This window comes from Sylvia atricapilla, chromosome 26, assembly GCF_009819655.1.
Source record: "Sylvia atricapilla isolate bSylAtr1 chromosome 26, bSylAtr1.pri, whole genome shotgun sequence".
In the NCBI taxonomy this organism is placed as follows: domain Eukaryota; kingdom Metazoa; phylum Chordata; class Aves; order Passeriformes; family Sylviidae; genus Sylvia; species Sylvia atricapilla.
Window position 1 is genome coordinate 3,593,327 of NC_089165.1, and position 18,891 is coordinate 3,612,217.

Consider the following 18,891-nt stretch of genomic DNA (forward strand, 5'->3'; position numbering starts at 1 on the left):
CACCAACTGGATGTCCCGGAGGATGTGCGCTGCCTCGGGAAGAAGCAGCTCAGCCAACCCAGAAATGTGTGCCCACGTGGGCAGTAGACTTAAAATCTGCATCTGCCATGTAATAGAAACAATAAAAAGCTTCTGTTGGAATCATACTGGTTCAGTTATTCCCATTTCCCCTCATGAAGAAGGAGTTTAGCCAACCCAGAGATGCTCACGTGGACAGCAGACCCAAAATCTGTCTCTGCCACGTAATGTAAACAGTAAATAGCCTCTGTTAGAACCACACTGGTTCTGTTATCCAGTGGCCCATTCTCCCCCTGAGGTGGGACGTGGCTCTGGCTCCTCTCTGTCCTTTCCTTGCTGCCCAGCAATGGATTTTTATCACAATCCTTCTCTCAAAATCCACAGGAATTCCGTGTCTGTGAGCCCCCAACAGCTCTGCCCCACAGGAGGTTTGGGGTGGCCTGTGCAGGGCCAGGAGCTGGACTCAATGCTCCACTTCCAGCTGGAGGAATTCCATCATTCCTGATGGCAGCAGCATTCCCTGTCTGTGGGGCCTGACATTTCTGGCTCTCAGAGGTTTCAGCCTGCTGGCAGCTGCTGACTTTTTCCCAAGGAAAAACTTCTCAAGAAAGTTTATCCTCAGAACAATCTTGGCAAGCAACTCTCCTTCCTCAGAACAATCCTTCTCCAGGTGGTGTTTTGCTGTTTCTCTGGTTTAACCAGTGCCATGAGAGAGGTGTTGTCCCTATTCATCAACCATGCTAAGTCTGTATCAGAACACCTCATAAAAAGTAGAAATTAGACAATAAAAGCCTTTTTTTTTTCTGTGCTCTTTGCCTTCTGCAATATTTGGAGTCTTTCTTTCTTGTCCTACAGTGACACCTGTCTCCTTTACAGCTCAGATGGGACAATCCTTCCCTACAGACACTTCCCCAAAAACCCCAGGTGCCTGATGCAATTCCACTTGGGAAAACAGGAGAGAACATTCCCTGCTGCCATCCCTGCAAAACCTCCAAGAGCAGCACACTCCAGGTGCTCCTCCAGACACCTGGATGCTCCCTCCAGGGGCAGCTGAACAGGCAGCTCAGCCAGGGAAGTGCTGAGCTGAACACTCCTCCTGCTGAGCAAGAGGAATTCTTCTTTTTTTCCTATTATTTTAAGAACAAAAAAGAACAAGGAGAGGAGGAAGATGAGGCTGCTCCCTGCCCCAGACAGGTGGGACAGCTGGAGCACAGGTAGCAGCTCAGGTGTCACGAGGAAGGGCTGCCTGAATTGTCATCCTGCTGCAAATAATGATCCAGAAAGCCATCAAAAAACCTGCACAGTTTTGGTGCCGTCACGTCGTGGTACTCTCTCAAAAAAATCCCAGCAGGATTTACTCCCCCCCAAAAAAATCCCAGTGGGATTTACTCCCCCCCAAAAAAAATCACAGTGGGATCTACTCCTCAAAAACAACAAAAAAATAATCACAGGAAGATTTGCTCTCCCAAAATTTCCCAGTGGGATTTGCTCTTCCAGAAAATCCCAGCAGCGTTTACTCCCCTAAAAATCCCAGTGGAATTTATTCCCCAAAAAAATCACAGCGGGATTTACTCTCCCAAAAATTCCCAGTGGGATTTATTCACCCAAAAAAATCCCAGCAGCATTTACTGCCCCCAAAAATTCCAGTGGGATTTACTCCTCTAAAAAATCCCAGGAGCATTTACTCTCCCAAAAAATCACAGTGGGATTTGCTCTCCCAAAAATTCCCAGTGGGATTTATTCACCCCAAAAATCCCAGCAGCATTTACTCTCTCAAAAACTCCCAGCAGCATTTACTTCCCCAAAAAAACAATCCCAGTGGGATTTGCCCTCCCAAAAAACCTCCCAGCAGGAAACAAGGCACATGGAGAGACATTTATCCACGGCCTCAGGGAAAAATGAGGAAGGAGGTGAGAGTTTTTTGGATCTTTTCTGCTGTTTGTTCCCCTGGTGCCACATGAAAGCCAGGACAGCCTTGGGAAGGCAGCTGCTCCTGCTGCCAAAGGGCTGTCCTTGGGTTAATTTGCTCTTCTAATTCTGTTCTTTGTGCTGGTTCCTCGCTCTATAAACATTAACTGGGAAAAAAAAATCCCCAAGGTTCTGCTGGCTGCCAGGGGGAGGGAGGAGCAGGTGACAGCACCGAGCCAAAAAATAAAAAAAAACCCCACCATAAAAAAAAAAAAAAAAAAAAAAAAAGTTAATAATGGTGGAATGGGTTGGAAGTGACCTCAAAGCTCAGCCCTGCTCTGGGCAGGGACATCTTTCACTAATCCCAGCTGGCTCCAAGCTGACCATGGACACTCCCAGGGATGGGGAAGCTCCTCCGGGCAAGCCGGAGCAAAATCCCTCCCTAAAATCCCCAGGAACAGCTCGCCCACAAACCCCCCATTCCCCACCTGTGTATTCCACCTCCACGTCGGCCAGAGCCTTGAGGGTGTTCTCGTAGGACACCTCGCCGCGCTCCTGGGCTCCCACGCGGTCGTAGACGAGCTTGGTGCTCTCGGTGAGCTCGGCGGCCAAGGCCTCGATCTGCTCGGCCGTCAGGTCCCAGCGCAGCTGGCTGGCCACCAGCCGCGGGGCCTGGCTGTCCACGACATTCCCTGCGGGACACGGCCCCGTTCACAGCGGGGAGAACGCCTCCAGGGAGAGCCTCACCCTCCCGGTGCCGAGAAATCCCTCAGCGAAACCCGACTCCGTGCCCCCGTGCCAAGGCTGTGCCCTGCTCCGGGACACGGCCGAGCGCTGCCCCGCGGGGCACAGAGGGGGTTTGGGAGGGCAGAGGAGATCGCGGCCGCCCTGAGGGGTGTCCCCGGCCCGGTTCTGCTGTCCCCGGCCCGGTCCTGCTGTCCCCGGCCCGGTCCTGCTGTCCCCGGCCCGGTCCTGCTGTCCCCGGCCCGGTCCCCTCACCCGCTCTCCCCACGTCGCTCCAGCCCCTCTCCCCGTCTCCCCGCGCCCCCCGCGTGCCCCCATCCCGCCGGTACCTGTCGGAGGGGCCATGTCGGGGGTGCCGGGGGTGGCGGGAGGCCCCGCGCTGCTGACGAGGCCGGGAGGAAACCGGGCCGGCCCCACGCACCGAGCATGTGCCCCGACCGGAGAGGCGGGCGGGAGAGCGGGGCATGCTGGGAACCTGGAGGACCGGGCCGCTCCCGCCACGCCCGCACCGCACCGGGACCGGGAAACGAGGGCGGCTCATCCCCTCCGCGACCCTCCGAGCCGGGCGGGAGCGGAGCGAGGCGGGCACGGAGCATCCCCGGGTCCCGCCCGCCCGTTCCCATGGCGACGCCCCCGCGCGTTGCCGTGACAACGCCACGTCTCTATGGTACCTAGGGGGCGTGGCTTCCGCCGCAAGCCACGCCCCCTCGGCTGCTGTACGGCAGGGGCGTGGCCGGAGCGGCGCCGGCGCGCGGCGGGCGCGGCGCATGCGCAGTGTGGGAGCGCGCCCGGCCCAGGCCAGTGCCCGGTGAGTGTGAGGGGAGCGGGGGGCACCGGCACCGGGAATGGGGCTCACACCGACACCTCTCTGCTCCGGGCCCGCTGCTGCCGGGCCGTGCTGCCCGCCGCCAGCCGCGGTTCCGGTCCGCAGAGGTACCGGCCGCACCGGGGCCTGAGGGGGCGGCACCGGACGGGACGGGACATACCGGGAGCGGGCTGTGCTGCCCGCTGGGACTTCTCTATCTCCGGTGCTGCTGGTGCCAGGCCAGGGAATCTCCCGCCCCGGTCCCGGTGAGGGCACTGGGTGAGGGGTACCGGTGGTACCGGGGCTGGGCTGGGGGTCTCCGGTTGTCTCCGCCGGGGGAATGATGCTGCCGGGGCTTTGGGCACCGGGGGCCCGGGAACGGGGAACGGGAGCTCAGCCGGGCCCGCGGCTGTTCGGTACCTCGGCTCAGCTCTGTGGGACTTTAATTAAACGGAGCTCATTTGTCAATTAAAAGGAGCCCGGGTGTGCTACAAACCCAGTTACGGCTCAGAGCTCCGCAGCAGCGGAGCCGCTTTCCCTCGGGAATCGCCCTGGCATCGCTGGGAATTCCCGGCCTTTTTGGGGTCTCTTCGCTTTGGGATTTTCCCTCCCTTTTCCCTGCCAGGACAGCCCTGCCTGCGGCGGGCTACCGAACTTCTTTCTCAAAAATAATTCCTTCGAAATAACTCCCTCTTGGCTTTGGTTTCAGGACCAAGCCGTGCTCGGGGAGCAGGAAAATAGGAATTTTTCCTGGTGAACTCCTCTGTCCTGCAGCACCTCTGGGTGCTTCCCTTGGCGGGACTGTGCTGAGCAGAGGGTGAATTCGTGCCTGGAATATAAGAATATATTAAGAATATATTAAGAATATATTAAGAACATATTAAGAATATAAAGAACGCTCCGGAGTTCCCACCCTGACCAACTCCTTAATCTCCCTCAACGCCTCTTGGATCCCCCAAAACTCACCCCGAGGGACAGCAGCAGCAACCCCCTTTGCCCATTTACTGCTCCACTCCACGATTCCTGTCTCTGCAGGTGGTGTTTTGGGAAGGCAGCAGCATGGCAGACCAGAAGCGTCTGGCCTACTCCATCATCCAGTTCCTGCACAGCCAGCTCCAGGGCGGCAGCATGTCTCCAGATGCTCAGGAGAGTTTGGAAGGTGGGTTTTGGGCTCAGTCAGGCCCAAATTTGGGAGAATTTGGCTGTTGTTTCCCTGTGTTTTTGCCCCCTGGTTTGGCTGGGCTGCTGCTGGTGTTGCAGGTGTGCTCTTGGTTTCGTGCCTGAGGTGTTTTGGGTTTTTGAATTATATTTTTTTTCCCCCTCAGGGGTTTTTCTGTAAACAGGAGAAATGGTTTTTTGTAACTGTACTTTTGTTATTAATTCCTTTTCCTAGGGGGGATTTCTTTGATGTGCCTCTGCTCTGACCAATGTGAATGAAGAGATTTTGCCTTTGTTTTCACCCATCAAATTGGTCAGTGTAAAACAGCATAAAAGGGAGACACATCCCAAAACCAGAGGAGTAATTTTCAGTGTTGTTGTGGTATAAAACAGCATCACTCTGGACAGCTAATTAATATGATTAAACACAAACCATTTATTGTTCACATTTTATACATTTACTGTTTACATCAAGCTGCATTTATACATTTCAGAGCTGCTGCTCAGGTGATCACACATTGCTTGATGGGTGTTTTTATCTCCTTGCTGCATTTAGCTGGAAACATTGGTTAAGAATTGCTTACAGCCCAGTGCTTCATGGCCTTCTTTTATTTAGTTCTTGCAGTTTAGTTTAGTTTCTTAGCCTCTTCTTCCTTATCACAGAACAATTTATGCCTCAGCAGCTTCGATGAGTTCCAGAGGGTTCTGATAAGAATCATTAAAGGTGGTTTGGCCTGAGCTCTTTAAATATTACATTGCTGGAATTGTTTTGGGAGTTCATTTCTCCTCTTGAGGGTTATCCAGGGATGCTGCTGCCTTGTCTGGCTTCTGATCTCTCCCAAGAGCAGCTTAGCTGGAGGCAGGGACATTCCTGGGGTCAAAACTCTCCCTTGATCCTGGAGACTTAGAGGGTTCATCAGGAGCCAGGAGGGTTCTGTGGGAATTCCCTGGCTCCAGGGAAGCTTTTTTGAGCTCCTGGGGTTGTTTTCCCTCTTCTTCTCCCCCCAAAACCCCCTCCTTGGTGTTTTGTTTTTTTTCCAGGCCCTTCCAAAGGGCCGGGAGGACACATGGATCTTAAAAGGTCTCCTTAAGGAGCTTAGGGTTTATCCTTGATTTGTGGGTTCGTGCTGGTGGGAGGGACATTCCCGAGGGGATGGCTGCTGGGAATGGGATATTTTGGGCTGTGAAATGTGGTAGGAGAGCTCTGGGAAGCTCAGTTTTTCCCTGGGAACAGCTTTTCCCAAGCCTGAGGAGGTGGCTCAGGGTTCCTGGAGCGAGGGGAAATTGTTTGGATCTCTCCTCGGGATTCTGGGCACATTCCCACGTTCCCAGCTCTGGGAATTCTGCTGCTGCAGCCACAGCCTGATTCACATCCAACCCCCAGGAATCCCTGAGGAGGTGAGGATTGGGATTTGCCTCCATCCAGGAGATCCAGAGGGAAGCTTTGCCTGGCTCTTCAGGCAAAATCACCCCAAAATCCCACCCGGCGTGGGGAAAAAATGGGTGGTTTGGGTTTTTTTTGAGAGATGAGGAAGAAGGATGAATATAAATTAATTAATGACCTGACTCTCCTTATCCAGTGGCCATCCAGTGCCTGGAAACAGCCTTTGGGGTCTCCATGGAAGACCAAAGCCTGGCTGTGTCCCAGACCCTTCCCGAAATATTCGAAGCTGTGGCAGGGAAGGTGAGTGAACTCCCTGAAATGTTCCTTTTTTATTTTTATTATTTTTTTCCTCCTGAGTTCTGCTGGATTTTCCAGCTCTTGCTCCCTCTCCAAACTGTGTGGGAGGGGAAACATTTTGGGCTGGAAAAATTAGGAATTGTGGGAATCCTCATCTCAGCTTCTCCCTGTCTTTGGAAGGAGCTGGAAAACTCCAGGACGAACTCAGAGCCCGTCACCCCCTCAGAAGATGATGTGGCTGAAGCTGAAAGGCTCAAGACTGAAGGTACCAACCCCTGGAGCTGCTGGATAACGAGGGTTTGCTGCTAATTGGGAGGGCATCTTAATTCCCTGGCACCTTTGGAATGCTTGGAATGGTGGGGGAAAAAAAAAAAAAAAGGGAATATTTTTGTTTCTGCCTCTTGCTCTGCTCAGGCTCCAGGAGTGTGGGGAGGGTTTTGGTGCCAGGATTGTTGGATCAGTGGGATTTTTAGCCCCAAAAATCCTGTGGGGTGTGGAGCATCCTTCCTGCTCTGTGCCTGGCTTTTTTCCTGAGGGAAAAAATAAAAAAAAGTGGGATAAGTGTGGAAATAACACTTCCTCCCTGAGCCAGCACCTGGGGTGATTTTTTTGGGATTCAGGATCAGGAATGCTGCATCTCCCCTGTGCTATCTCCAAGGATCCAAGCCTTTGCTTTATCCCTGTGGGATTTTTATTTTTATTTTTCCCTTTTTTCCCTTCACCACCATTTCCCCTGTGCTATCTCCATGGATCCAGGCCTTTGCTTTATCCTTTTTATTTTTCCATTTTTTTCCTCACCATCCTTTCTCTCCCCTGTGCTATTTCCATAGATCCAGACCTTTATTTTCTTTTATCCCTGTGAGTTTTTTACTTTTCCCTTATTTCCCTCACCATCCTTTCCCCTCTGCTATTTCCATGGATCCAGACCTTTATTTTCTTTTATCCCTGTGGGGTTTTAATTTTTTTCCTTTTTCCCCCTCACCATCCTTTCTCTCCCCTGTGCATTTTCCATAGATCCAGACCTTTACTTTGCTTTATCCTTGTCTAAAGGATACTTTATACTATAGATGGAGGTTTTTTATTTTCCCCTTTTTCCCCCCCTCAGGAAAACTTTCCCACTTTTCTTTCAGGGAACGACCAGATGAAGGCAGAGAACTTTGAGGCTGCTGTGTCATTTTATGGCAAAGCCATCGAGTTAAACCCAGCCAACGCCGTTTATTTCTGCAACAGGTACTGAGCAGCCCCTCCCAACGCTCCCCAAGGGCCAAAAATCACCTTTTTTTGGGTTTAAACTCCCCTGTTGGAACCCTGGACATTGGCAATTTTAGGTTTTCTGTGCTGACAGGAACTGGCTCCCAAAAAATGCTGCATTTGTAGTGAGGAGGGGTTGAGAGAGGCTTCCAAAATTCAAAATAATAGCACTGAGGTTCTGAGGGTGTGGTTTAAATAAATCACTTTTTGCTGTTGTTATTGTTATTATTTTTGTATATTGTTATTGCTTATAGTTATTTTATGTAAGTGTGCAATTATGTTATAAGATAATTTATTTTATATAATGTATATTTTATATATTATATAACAATTATATATTATTATATTACATTACATTGTGTTATATTGTATTACGTTACATTATGTTGCGTTATTATATTTTTATTGTTGTTTAACATAATTGCTTATTTTTATGTTATAGAATATTATACTATATTATTATTATATATAATATTGTATTTCTCCCCTTTCCCCCCATCTTTCCCCTCATTTATACCCCATCTTTCCCCGTTTTTCCCCCCGTTTTTTCCCCCATTTATCCTTTATTTCCCCCCCGTTATTCCCCCATCTTTCTCCCACCTTTCCCCCATTATTCCCATTATTTTCCCCATTATTTCCCCGTTTCCCCCATTTTCCCCCCATTTTTCCCCTCATTTCCCCCACTATCCCCCCTTTGCCCCCCGTTTATCCCCCCATTATTCCCTCCATTTTCCCCCTATTTGTCCCCCCATTTATCCCCCATATATCCTCCATTTCCACTCCATTTCCCCCCCATTATTCCCCATCTTTTCTCCATTTATCCCCATTTTTCCCTATTATTCCCCCGTTTTCCCCTCATTTTTCCCCCATTTATCCCCATTATCCCCCCATTTATCCCCCCATTCTCCCCCCTCTTTCCCCATCATTTCCCCATTTTTCCCCCCATTATTCCCCCGTTTTCCCCTCATTTTTCCCCCATTTATCCCCATTTATCCCTGTTTATCCCCCCCACCTTTCCCCCCATTCTCCCCCCTCTTTTCCCATAATTTCCCCATTTTTCCCCATTATTCCCCCGTTTTCCCCTCATTTTTCCCCCGTTTATCCCCATTCCCCCCCCCATTCTCCCCCCTCTTTCCCCATTATTTCCCCGTTTTTTCCCCCCATTATTCCCCCGTTTTCCCCCATTTATCCGCATTTATCCCCGTTTATCCCCTCCATCTTTCCCCCCATTCTCCCCCCTCTTTCCCCGTTTTTTCCCCCCGTTTATCCCGTGTCTGTCCCAGAGCTGCAGCCTACAGCAAGCTGGGGAATTACGCTGGGGCGGTGCGGGACTGTGAGCGCGCCATCGGCATCGACCCCGCCTACAGCAAAGCCTACGGCAGGATGGGGTGAGCCCTGCCCTCGGCCCCGCCCGCCTTTTCCTGGGATTTCCCACCTTTCCTGATGGAGTTTTGAGTCCCTGAGCACCCCAGAACTGGGATTTTATCCCTTTGTTCCACCCTGAAAAAATTCCCGTGTTTCAGGGTTGGAGGGTATAGAAAAATGCGTATGTTTTAAAGTTCAGATTCATAGTCAAAATTTATATCTTTCAATTTTCAGAAAGTTGCTGGGGACAATTGGATTTAAAAAGTGATAAAAAAATCCCTCTGTGGCTTTGATTTTTATGTTCTTTCCACCTTTCCTGCTGGAATTTTGGGTCCCTGAACAGTGAATATGGATTTTATCAGTTTGTTCCACCGTGAAAAAATTCCCGTGTTTCAGGTTTATAGGGTATAGAAAATTGCATATGTTTTAAAGTTCAGATTCATGTTCAAAATTTATATCTTTCAATTTTTAGAAAGTTGCTGGGGACAGTTGGATAAAGAAAGTGGCAGAAAAACCCCTCTGTGACTTTAACTTCTATTTTCTTTCCACCTTTCCTGATGGAATTTTGGATCCCTGAGCACCCCAGAACAGGGATTTTATCCGTTTGTTCCACCCTGAAAAAATTCCCGTGTTTCAGGGTTGTAGGGTATAGAAAAATCCCTGGTTTTCACTGGATAAAAATTCATATATCTCAATTCTTAGAAAGTTGGTGGGGGAAATTGCATTGAAAAAGTGACAAAAACCTTGTCTGCGACTTTAATTTTTATTTTCTTTCCACCTTTCCTGATGGAATTTTGGATCCCTGAACACCCCAGAACAGGGATTTTATCAGTTTGTTCCACCCTGAAAAAATTCCCGTGTTTCAGGGTTGTAGGGTATAGAAAAATCCCTGGTTTTCACTGGTTTAGGGTGGATAAAAATTCATATATCTCAATTTTTAGAAAGTTGGTGGGGGAAATTGCATTTTAAAAGTGACAAAAACCTTGTCTGCGACTTTAATTTTTGTTTTCTATCCGCCTTTCCTGATGGAATTTTGGATCCCTGAACAGGGATTTTATCAGTTTGTTCCACCCTGAAAAAATTCCCGTGTTTCAGTGGGTTTAGGGTGGATAAAAATTCACATTTCTCAATTTTTGGAAAATTAGTGGGGGAAATTGCATTTTAAAAGTGACAAAAAACCTGTCTGTGGTTTTGTTTTTTATTTTCTTTCCACCTTTCCTGCTGGAATTTGGAATCCCTGAGCACCCCAGAACAAGGATTTTATCACTTCCACCATGAAAAAAATTCCTGCTGTGTTCAGGCATTTTAGGGTAGAGAAAATTTCATATTTTTCAATTCTAAAAGTTGAAAAGAATTTCCTATTTTTCAATTCTTAGAGTTGAAACTAATTTCCTATTTTTCAATTTTGCGTTGAAAAGAATTTCACATTTTTCAATTCTGAAAGTTGAAAAGGATTTCCTATTTTTCAATTTTAAGTGTTGAAAGGAATTTCCTATTTTTGAATTTTGAGTCGAAAAGAATTTCCTATTTTTTAATTCTGAGTTGAAAAAAATTTCACATTTTTCAATTCTAAGTTGAAAAGGATTTAATATTTTTCAATTCTGAGTTGAAAAAAATCTCCTATTTTTCACTTCTAAGAAAATTCCTGGCAAGAAATTTAGTGCTGGATTTAAAATATGACAAAAAAAAAAAAAAAACAACAAAAAAACAACTCCCACAAAACACTTTTGTGACTTCGATTTTATTTTTTTTGTTTTAATTTTCTTTCTTTGATTTGTGTTTCCTTTCCCAGCCTGGCCCTCTCCAGCCTCAACAAACACACAGAAGCTGTTGTTTATTATAAAAAAGCTCTGGAATTGGATCCAGACAACGAAACCTACAAATCCAACCTCAAAATAGCTGAACAGAAAATGAAGGAGACTCCCAGTCCGGTAAGTCAGGGAATTTGGGCGTTTATTCAGGTGAAAAAGGAGATTTTTTTTATTTTTTTTTTAACTCTAAAAGTCACAGTTGTTGCCTGGGGAGGAGTTAAAAAATGTAAATTTGGGGTGGGGATGGTGAAGGATTTGCTATGAATAAAAAATCTTCTCTGTGAGTTTGATTTTTATTTTTTTTCCACTTTTTCTGCTGGAATTTTGGATCCTTGAGCACCCCAGAACTGGGATTTTATCAGTTTGTTCCACCAGGAAAAAAAATTCCTGCTGGAAAAAAAAATTTCAGAGTTTTGGAGTGGAGAATATTTTATTTTTTTTTTTTAACTTTAGGAAGTTGGTGAGGACAATTGGATTTAAAAAATGGTATAAAAAAATCCCACTGTGACTTTGATTTTTATTTTCTTTCCACCTTTCCTGCTGGAATTTTGGATCCCTGAACACCCCAGAACTGGGATTTTATCAGTTTGATCCACGATAATAAAATCCCTGCTGCTTCAGGGTAAAGAAAAACTCCTATTTTTTAATTTTTAGAAAGCTGGTGGGAACAACTGAATTTAAAAACTGATTAAAAAAAAAATCCCACTGCGACTTTTATATTTTATTTTCCATCCTGCTGTTATTTTGGATCCCTGAACACCCCAGAACTGGGATTTTACCAGTTTATTCCACCATAACAAAATCCCTGCTGTTTCAGGATGCAGAAAAATCCGTATTTTTTAATTCTGATCAAGTTGGTGGCCATAATTAAATTTAAAAATGGAAAAAAAAAAAAAAAAAAAAAAAAAAAAAAAAAACCAAAAAAAAAACAACCAAAATCCCTCTGTGATTTTTGATGTCCTTCCTGCTGCTGGAGTTTGTCCCCCAGGCCCCTCGGGGTGGGGTGAGGAATTCCAGCAGCTCTGGACTCTCTCTTGCAGACTGGTGGCCCCGGGGGCTTCGACCTGGCGGGACTGCTCAACAACCCGGGCTTCATGAGCATGGTGGGTCTGGGGGCCCTGGGGTGGGGTCCCTGGGGGCTCTGGGGTGTCCCACAGGGAATTCCCTGGGGTGGAGCATCTCCAGGAGTTCTGGGGTCTCCTCACATGGAATTCCTTGGGGTGGAGCTTCTCCAGGAGCTCTTCCCACATGGAAATCCTTGGTGATGGAGTCTCTCTGGGAGTTCTGGGGTGTCCCACTGGGAATTCCCTGGGGTGGGGGTCCCTGGGGGTGTCCCACAGGGGATTCCCTGGGTGGGGGTCCCTAGGGGCTCTGGGTGTCCCACAGGGGATTCCTTGGGGTAGGGGTCCCTGGGAGCTTTGGGGTGTCCCACAGGGAATTCCTTAGGGTGTAGTTTCTTCAGGAGCTCTGGGGTGTCCCACGTTGGATTCTTGGGGTTAGAGCTGTCCCCAGCTGAGATTCCTTGGGATGGGATTCCCTGGGGGCTCTGGGGTGTCCCACAGGGGATTCCTTGGGGTGGAGCATCTCCAGGAGCTCTGGGGTCTCCTCACATGGAATTCCTTGGGATGGAGCTTCTCCAGGAGCTCTTCCCACATGGAAATCCTTGGTGATGGAGTCTCTCTGGGAGCTCTGGGGTGTCCCACAGGGAATTCGTTGGGGTGGAGTCTCTCTGGGAGTTCTGTTCTGTCCCACAGGGAATTCCTTGGGGTGGGGATTCCCTAGGGTGGGATTCCTTGGGGTGGGGGTCCCTGGGAGCTTTGGGGTGTCCCACAGGGAATTCCTTGGGATGAGAGCTCTCCATGAGCTCTGTCCATATGGAATTCCCTGGGGTGGGGGTCCCTGGGGTGGGGTCCCTGGGGGGCTCTGGGGTGTCCAACAGGGGATTCCCTGGGGTGGAGCATCTCCAGGAGCTCTGGGGTGTCCCACAGGGAATTCTCTGGGGTGGAGATTCCCTAGAGTGGGATTCCTTGGGGTGGGGTCCCTGGCAGCTCCGGGGGTGTCCCACAGGGAATTCGATGGGATGGAGTCTCTCTGGGAGTTCTGGGGGTGTCCCACAGGGAATTCCTTGGGGTGGAGCTTCTCCAGAAGCTCTGTGGGTCTCCTCACATGGAATTCCTTGGAGTGGAGTCTCTCTGGGAGTTCTGGGGTGTCTCACATGGAATTCCTTGGGATGGAGCCTCTGGAGCAGCTTTTCCCAGCTCCTTTTCCCAGTGCCTGGAGCTGTGGGGAAGCTGCTGCTGTTCCTCCAGCTCAGACAATTCCTGTGGGAATTTCTCCACAGCCTCTGGAAGGGCCTGGGCTGCTCTGGCCTCTCCTTTCCCCATTTTTCTCCCCCAATTTTCTCCCCCAATTTTCTCCCCCATTTTTCTCCCCCCATTTTTCTCCCCCCATTTTTCTCCCCCCATTTTTCTCCCCCCATTTTTCTCCCCCCATTTTTCTCCCCCCATTTTTCTCCCCCCAATTTTCTCCCCCATTTTTCTCCCCCCATTTTTCTCCCCCCATTTTTCTCCCCCCATTTTTCTCCCCCCATTTTTCTCCCCCCATTTTTCTCCCCCCAATTTTCTCCCCCAATTTTCTCCCCCCAATTTTCTCCCTCATTTTTCTCCCCCAATTTTCCCCCTATTTTTCCCCCTTTTCCTGGATTCCCAAGGATTCCCAAACTTTCCCACCCTCTCTTTGGGGTTGATCCCTCTCTGTCCCTAATAAAAGAATATTTTTTTATTCCCCACAGGCCTCAAACCTCATGAACAACCCTCAAGTACAACAGCTGTGAGTTGGGTTTATTCCCTCTTGATTTTAGTTCATCCTCTCCCTTTCATTTATTTTTTTTGTTCTTTTCATTTCACAATTTAATTTATTTTAAATTTTATTCTGATTTGATTTTAATTGGTTTGATTTTGATTTATTTTGATTTATGTGATTTTAGTTTATGTAATTTTGAGTTATGTAATTTTAATTTATGTAATTTTGATTTATTTAATTTTCATTTAATTTAATTTAGTTTGTTTGCATTTCAAACATTTAAATCCACAATTTTCAATCTTTCAAATTAAAATTTCAGCCTCTCCCTGCCTGGATTTGACCTTTCCCAGTGGGAATTTGGGCCGGGAATGTTGGAGGGAGGCTCAGAACCACCCCAGTTCCCTGAGCTGGAGTTGGTTTGGGATGTGCTGGGAGAAGGATTTTAATCAAATTATCCCACAGGGAATTGAGGAAGGGATGGATCACAGCCCTGGAATTGGCTCTGCTGCACTTTTAGGGGATTTCAGGGATTTCCCAGCACAGTTAAAATGAGAATATTCCCATTCCTGCGTGTCTGTGAGGAGCAATTCCCAATATTTGAAGAAATAAATCCATAATAATCCATTTCAGAAATCCAAGGAAGGCTCAGACCTTCTCCTGGGAGGAGGGAGAGACCCTCTGGAGCCCCAAAAGTTTGGGATTTTGGGATGAGACCCCTGAGCTCCCATTGGCTCCTCCCTGTGGAATTCCCACCTGGACACAGCCCTGGAGGGAATCCCATAAATCTGGGACTACTGACTTCATTATAATTGTTATTAATTGTTCAGTTGAATTACTTCATTTCCAGCTGATCCAGGAAAAGCTGCTGCAGGGAATTCTGTGATCCAGGGGGTGGGAAGTTGCTCCTGTTCCCTGGTGTAAAACGGGATTTTAGGGATTTTTAAAGAGATTTTAGGGGGTTTTAGGGATTTTTAGGGTTTTTTTAGGGGGGTTTAGGGGTTTTTTAGGGGGTGTTTAGGGATTTTTAGGGATTTTAGGGGGTTTAGGGATTTTTAAAGAGATTTTTAGGGTGTTTTAGGGTGTTTTAGGGATTTTTAGGGGATTTTAGGGGATTTTAGGGGATTTTTAGGGGATTTTTAGGGGATTTTTAGGGATTTTAGGAGTTTTTAGGGATTTTAGGGATTTTTAGGGGGTTTTAGGAGTTTTTAGGGTGTTTTAGGGATTTTTAGGGGGGGTTAGGGATTTTTAGGGATTTTTAGGGGATATTTAGGGATTTTAGGGGTTTTAGGGATTTTATGGGGGTTTTAGGAGTTTTTAGGGTGTTTTAGGGATTTTTAGGGATTTTCCCCCAGTTGTGACCCTTTTTCCCCTGCAGAATGTCGGGGATGATCTCGGGAGGTCACAACGCCATGGGAGCCACCGGGAGCAGCCCCTCCACCAACGACCTGGCCAGCCTGATCCAGGCGTGAGGGACAGCCTGGGGACAGCCTGGGGACAATTCCCGTGGGGACAGGGCTGGGGACAGCCTGGGGACAGGGCTGGGGACAGCCTGGGGACAGCCTGGGGACAATTCCCATGGGGACAGCCTGGGGACAGCCTGGGGACAATTCCCATGGGGACAGGGCTGGGGGCAGCCTGGGGACAATTCCCATGGGGACAGGGCTGGGGACAGCCTGGGGACAGGGCTGTGGGGACAGGGCTGAGGACAGTCCTATGGGGACAGGGCTGGGGACAGCATGGGGACAGGGCTGGGGACAGCATAGGGACACGCCTGGGGACAGGACTGGGGACAGCATAGGGACACGCCTGGGGACAGGGCTGGGGGCAGCCTGGGGACACTCCTATGGGGACAATTCCCATGGGGACAGGGCTGGGGACAGCATGGGGACAGTCCTGTGGGGACAGCCTGGGGACAGAGCTGAGGACACCTTGGGGACAGGCTTGGGGACACTCTGGGGACAATCCCATGGGGACACCCTGGGGACAGTCCTGAAGGGACAGGGCTGGGGATAATCCTGGGTGGACAATGCTGGGGACAGGCTTGGGGACAATCCAGGGGGATGATCCTGGGGGAGCAGTTCTGGGGACAATCCCAGGGGGACTATCCTGGGGACAATCCCCCCGTGTCCCTGATGTCCCCTCTGATGTCCCAGGGGCCAGCAGTTTGCTCAGCAGATGCAGCAGCAGAACCCGGAGCTGATCGAGCAACTGCGCAGCCAAATCCGCAGCCGGACCCCGAGCGCCAGCAACGAGGAGCAGCAGGAGTGAGGTGGGACAGGGGACAGCAGGGGACAGGAGTGAGGGGGGACAGGGGACAGCAGGGACAGGGGACAGGAGTGAGGGGGGACAGGGGACAGCAGGGACAGGGGACAGGAGTGAGGTGGGACAGGGGACAGCAGGGACAGGGGACAGGAGTGAGGGGGGACGGGGGACAGGAGGGGACAGGGGACAGGAGCGAGGTGGGGACAAGAGTGGGGTGGGGACAGGAGTGGGGTGGGACAGGGGACAGGAGTCGGGTAGGACAGGGGACAGGAGGGGACAGGAGGGGACAGGGGACAGCAGTGAGGTGGGGACAAGAGCGGGGTGGGGACAGGAGTGAGATGGGCAAGGGTCAGAGGTCACTGAGGTGGGCAGGGGTCAGCGGTCAGCAGTTGGGTCAGAGGTCAGTGAGGTGGTCAGGGGTCAGCAGTGGGGTGGGCAGGGGTCAGCAGTGGGGTGGGCAGGGGTCAGCAGTGGGGTGGGCAGGGGTCAGCAGTGAGAGGTCAGGGGTCAGCAGTGAGGGGTCAGGGGTCAGGGGTCAGCAGTGGGGTGGTCAGGGGTCAGGGGTCAGCAGTGAGGGGTCAGGGGTCACTGGGGTGGGCAGGGATTCCCCTGGCCTGTGTCCCATTCCCGTGTGGACTCTCCCATGACCCAGTGATGGTTTCTCTCTCTGCAGCCCCTGGAAATTCCGGAATTTGCTTTTCCAGCTGGGAGCCACGTCCAGCCCTGTTGCCATTTCTTGACTTGGAAGTGTCCAAGAGGGGGAAAAAACCCAAAAATAGAACGGATAAAAATCAAAAATACCCCAAATCCTTCGTGCCCTGCATGTCACCAACAATTCCCCATTTTCCTGCCCTGAAACTCTTTTTTTTTTCCCTTTTTTTCCCAATTTTTGGGTTTATTTTCCCTCCTGGCAGCTCCAAAATCAGAATTTCCCACCTGGACTGAGACAATTCTGTTGGGAAATTCCCAATTTTGCTGCCTGAGGGATTTTTATTCCAAATTTTTTTTGGTTTTTTTGGAGGATTTTCGAGTGAATTCTTCCATTTTTTTTCCCCTTCTTCAGGAGCCACTTCTGAGAAGTGTCAGAGTTGGGATTTTCAGGGATTTTCCACCAAATTTGGGATTTTCAGGAATTTTCCAGCATCCACAGGGGGAGTCAAGGCTGAACCTCCCTCAGGCATTTTTTGGGTTGGTTTTTTTTTGTTTTTTGGGTTTTTTTTTCCAATCCCCCCCCCAAAAAAAATCCTGGAAAATCCCATTTAAGTGTGAGAACAACAACAAAAAAATCCCACCCAAAAATGGGAATTTCTCCCCTGGAATGTGAACGAGGGAAGGAGAGAAGGTGGTTTTTAGTGTGTTTAAAAGTTTTATTTCTGAATTATTTTGATTTTTTTTTTTAATTGCATGTCAGTGGGGTGGGGATGTGGAGGGAACTCAAAAATTCCCTAAATTCAGATGGAAAAAACAAAAAATAAAATCCAGGATTTGGGGTAGGGAAAAAACTCCTGGAGCCACCTCGAATCCCACCTGGGTAAAACCAGAAGATTTGGGGTTGTTTAAAAAATCCAAACTGGATTTTAACCGGATTTTTTGGCTCCTGGAGGAGGAAGAGGAGGAAGGAGCCCCTCTGGAATATTTCAGGAGATGAGGAAAAAAAAAAAAATCATGGGAAAAAAAAAAGTGATTTTTTTTTTTTGGTGCTCGAGGCTCCGTGGAATTCGTGTGGTTCGTGTCACTGGTGAGGAATAAAAAAACAAAAACCTTTGGACACTTTTGGTGGTTTGTCCTGGTGGTGCTCAGGGGAGTTTCCAGAACTTTCTGCAGCCTCAGGGCTCTGGTTTATCCCAATTTTTATCCCAATTTTCATCCCAATGTTCCCAGTTTTTATCCCAATTTTCCCAATTTTTATCCCAGTTTTCATCCCATTTTTAATGCCAATTTCTATCCAAATTTTCCCAATTTTTATCCAAAATTTCATCCAAATTTTCCCAATTTCTATCCCAATTTTTATCCAAATTTTCCCAATTTTTATCCAAAATTTCATCCAAATTTTCCCAACTTTCATCCAAAATTTCATCCAAATTTTCCCAGTTTTCATCCCAATTTTTATCCCAATTTCTATCCTAATTTTAATCTCAATTTTCCCAATTTTTATCCAAATTTTCCCAATTTTCATCCCAGTTTTCATCCCAATTTTCCCAATTTTTTTGGGTCTTTCCCCACAGGAATTCTCCTCCTGCTCCTTCCTACAGCACAAAAAGAAAAAAATCCCTTTTTTTCCCCCTCCCTATTTCCAAAATTCCCTTGAATTTCTCTCCAGCTGCTTTTTTATTATTATTTTTTGTAGCCTCACCGCAGGAATTTGAGGCTGAAAATGAAAATATTCTGAAATTCTCCAAAAATACGGAAACCACAGAGGCGTTTTCCCTGTTTTAAGCTCATTTCGTGCTGTTCCCTTTCCTCACTTGTTATATTTTTAATTTTTATTTTGTATTTTCCCACTTTTCTGCGTTGGCTTTTTTCCAGCCTGGAATTCCCATTGAGATTTTTCCAGGGAATTTGTTGGAATTTCTCTTGGAGCTGCTCCTGATTCCAGAGGGTTTGGGCTGGTCCTGAGCTGCCTGGGCTCATTTTGGACTTGCCCAAAAATTCCTGGCGTTTCTGGGAGCTGAAAGCGGAAAAAAAAAAAAAAAAGAAAAAAAAAAGAAAAGAGAGAGAGAATTTTATGGATTTTTTATGGAATTTTATGGAATTTTCAGGTGGGTCTCAGTTCTCCTTGCAGCATCCCGCCGCTGCCATTGGTGCAGCTCGATCACGGAGCGGGGGGTGTGGGGGTGTGATGCCGAATTTTCCCGGTTTTCCTCATTCCCGTTTTTCCCATTCCCGGTTTTCCCCGTTCCCGGTTTTCCCGTTCCCGGTTTTCCCATGTTCGGTTCCCGGTGATCCCGGGAAGCCGGCGCTGCCCCGGAACCCAAAGCTGCGGGCCGCGTTTCCCGCGGACCACAATCGCCGCTTCCCTCCGAGCCGGGCGTGGGCGCATTGATTGACAGCTCTGGCGTCCAATCAAGAAACTCCTTTTCCGCCTC

The 18,891-nt window shown here is 48.6% G+C and overlaps 2 protein-coding genes across 3 annotated transcripts in view; one reads left to right on the forward strand and one right to left on the reverse strand.

Moving 5' to 3' along the window:
* THOP1 (thimet oligopeptidase 1) overlaps nt 1-3,107 on the reverse strand; it is a 319,814-nt gene extending 316,707 nt beyond the window's left edge. For both annotated transcript variants that reach the window (XR_010745414.1, XM_066336164.1), the window contains exons 1-2: nt 3,000-3,107; nt 2,415-2,618 (exon numbers count right to left, since the gene is read on the reverse strand). Coding sequence is in view for 1 of the 2 variants with exons in the window: in XM_066336164.1 (XP_066192261.1) it covers nt 2,415-2,618; nt 3,000-3,015 (220 nt within the window). In the remaining variant the exon portion in view is untranslated. The remainder of the gene's footprint in view (nt 1-2,414; nt 2,619-2,999) is intronic.
* A 329-nt stretch (nt 3,108-3,436) lies between these two features.
* Nucleotides 3,437-17,573, forward strand: SGTA (small glutamine rich tetratricopeptide repeat co-chaperone alpha). The gene is made up of 12 exons (XM_066336084.1): nt 3,437-3,478; nt 4,511-4,634; nt 6,214-6,317; nt 6,495-6,579; nt 7,445-7,544; nt 8,849-8,953; nt 10,723-10,861; nt 11,782-11,844; nt 13,533-13,570; nt 14,919-15,008; nt 15,697-15,812; nt 16,479-17,573. The coding sequence occupies exons 2-11, from the start codon at nt 4,535-4,537 to the stop codon at nt 15,809-15,811; spliced, it is 939 nt and encodes a 312-aa protein (XP_066192181.1). The 5' UTR covers nt 3,437-3,478; nt 4,511-4,534; the 3' UTR covers nt 15,812; nt 16,479-17,573.
* Nucleotides 17,574-18,891: the final 1,318 nt, after the last annotated feature.

Excerpts from the sequence above, each read along its gene's own strand:
- SGTA (XM_066336084.1), top strand. The coding sequence starts at position 4,535 with ATGGCAGACCAGAAGCGTCTGGCCTACTCCATCATCCAGTTCCTGCAC. Across the intron at positions 4,635-6,213 it reads TGCTCAGGAGAGTTTGGAAG|TGGCCATCCAGTGCCTGGAA; the intron begins GTGGGTTTTGGG and ends CTCCTTATCCAG. Across the intron at positions 7,545-8,848 it reads GCCGTTTATTTCTGCAACAG|AGCTGCAGCCTACAGCAAGC; the intron begins GTACTGAGCAGC and ends TGTCTGTCCCAG.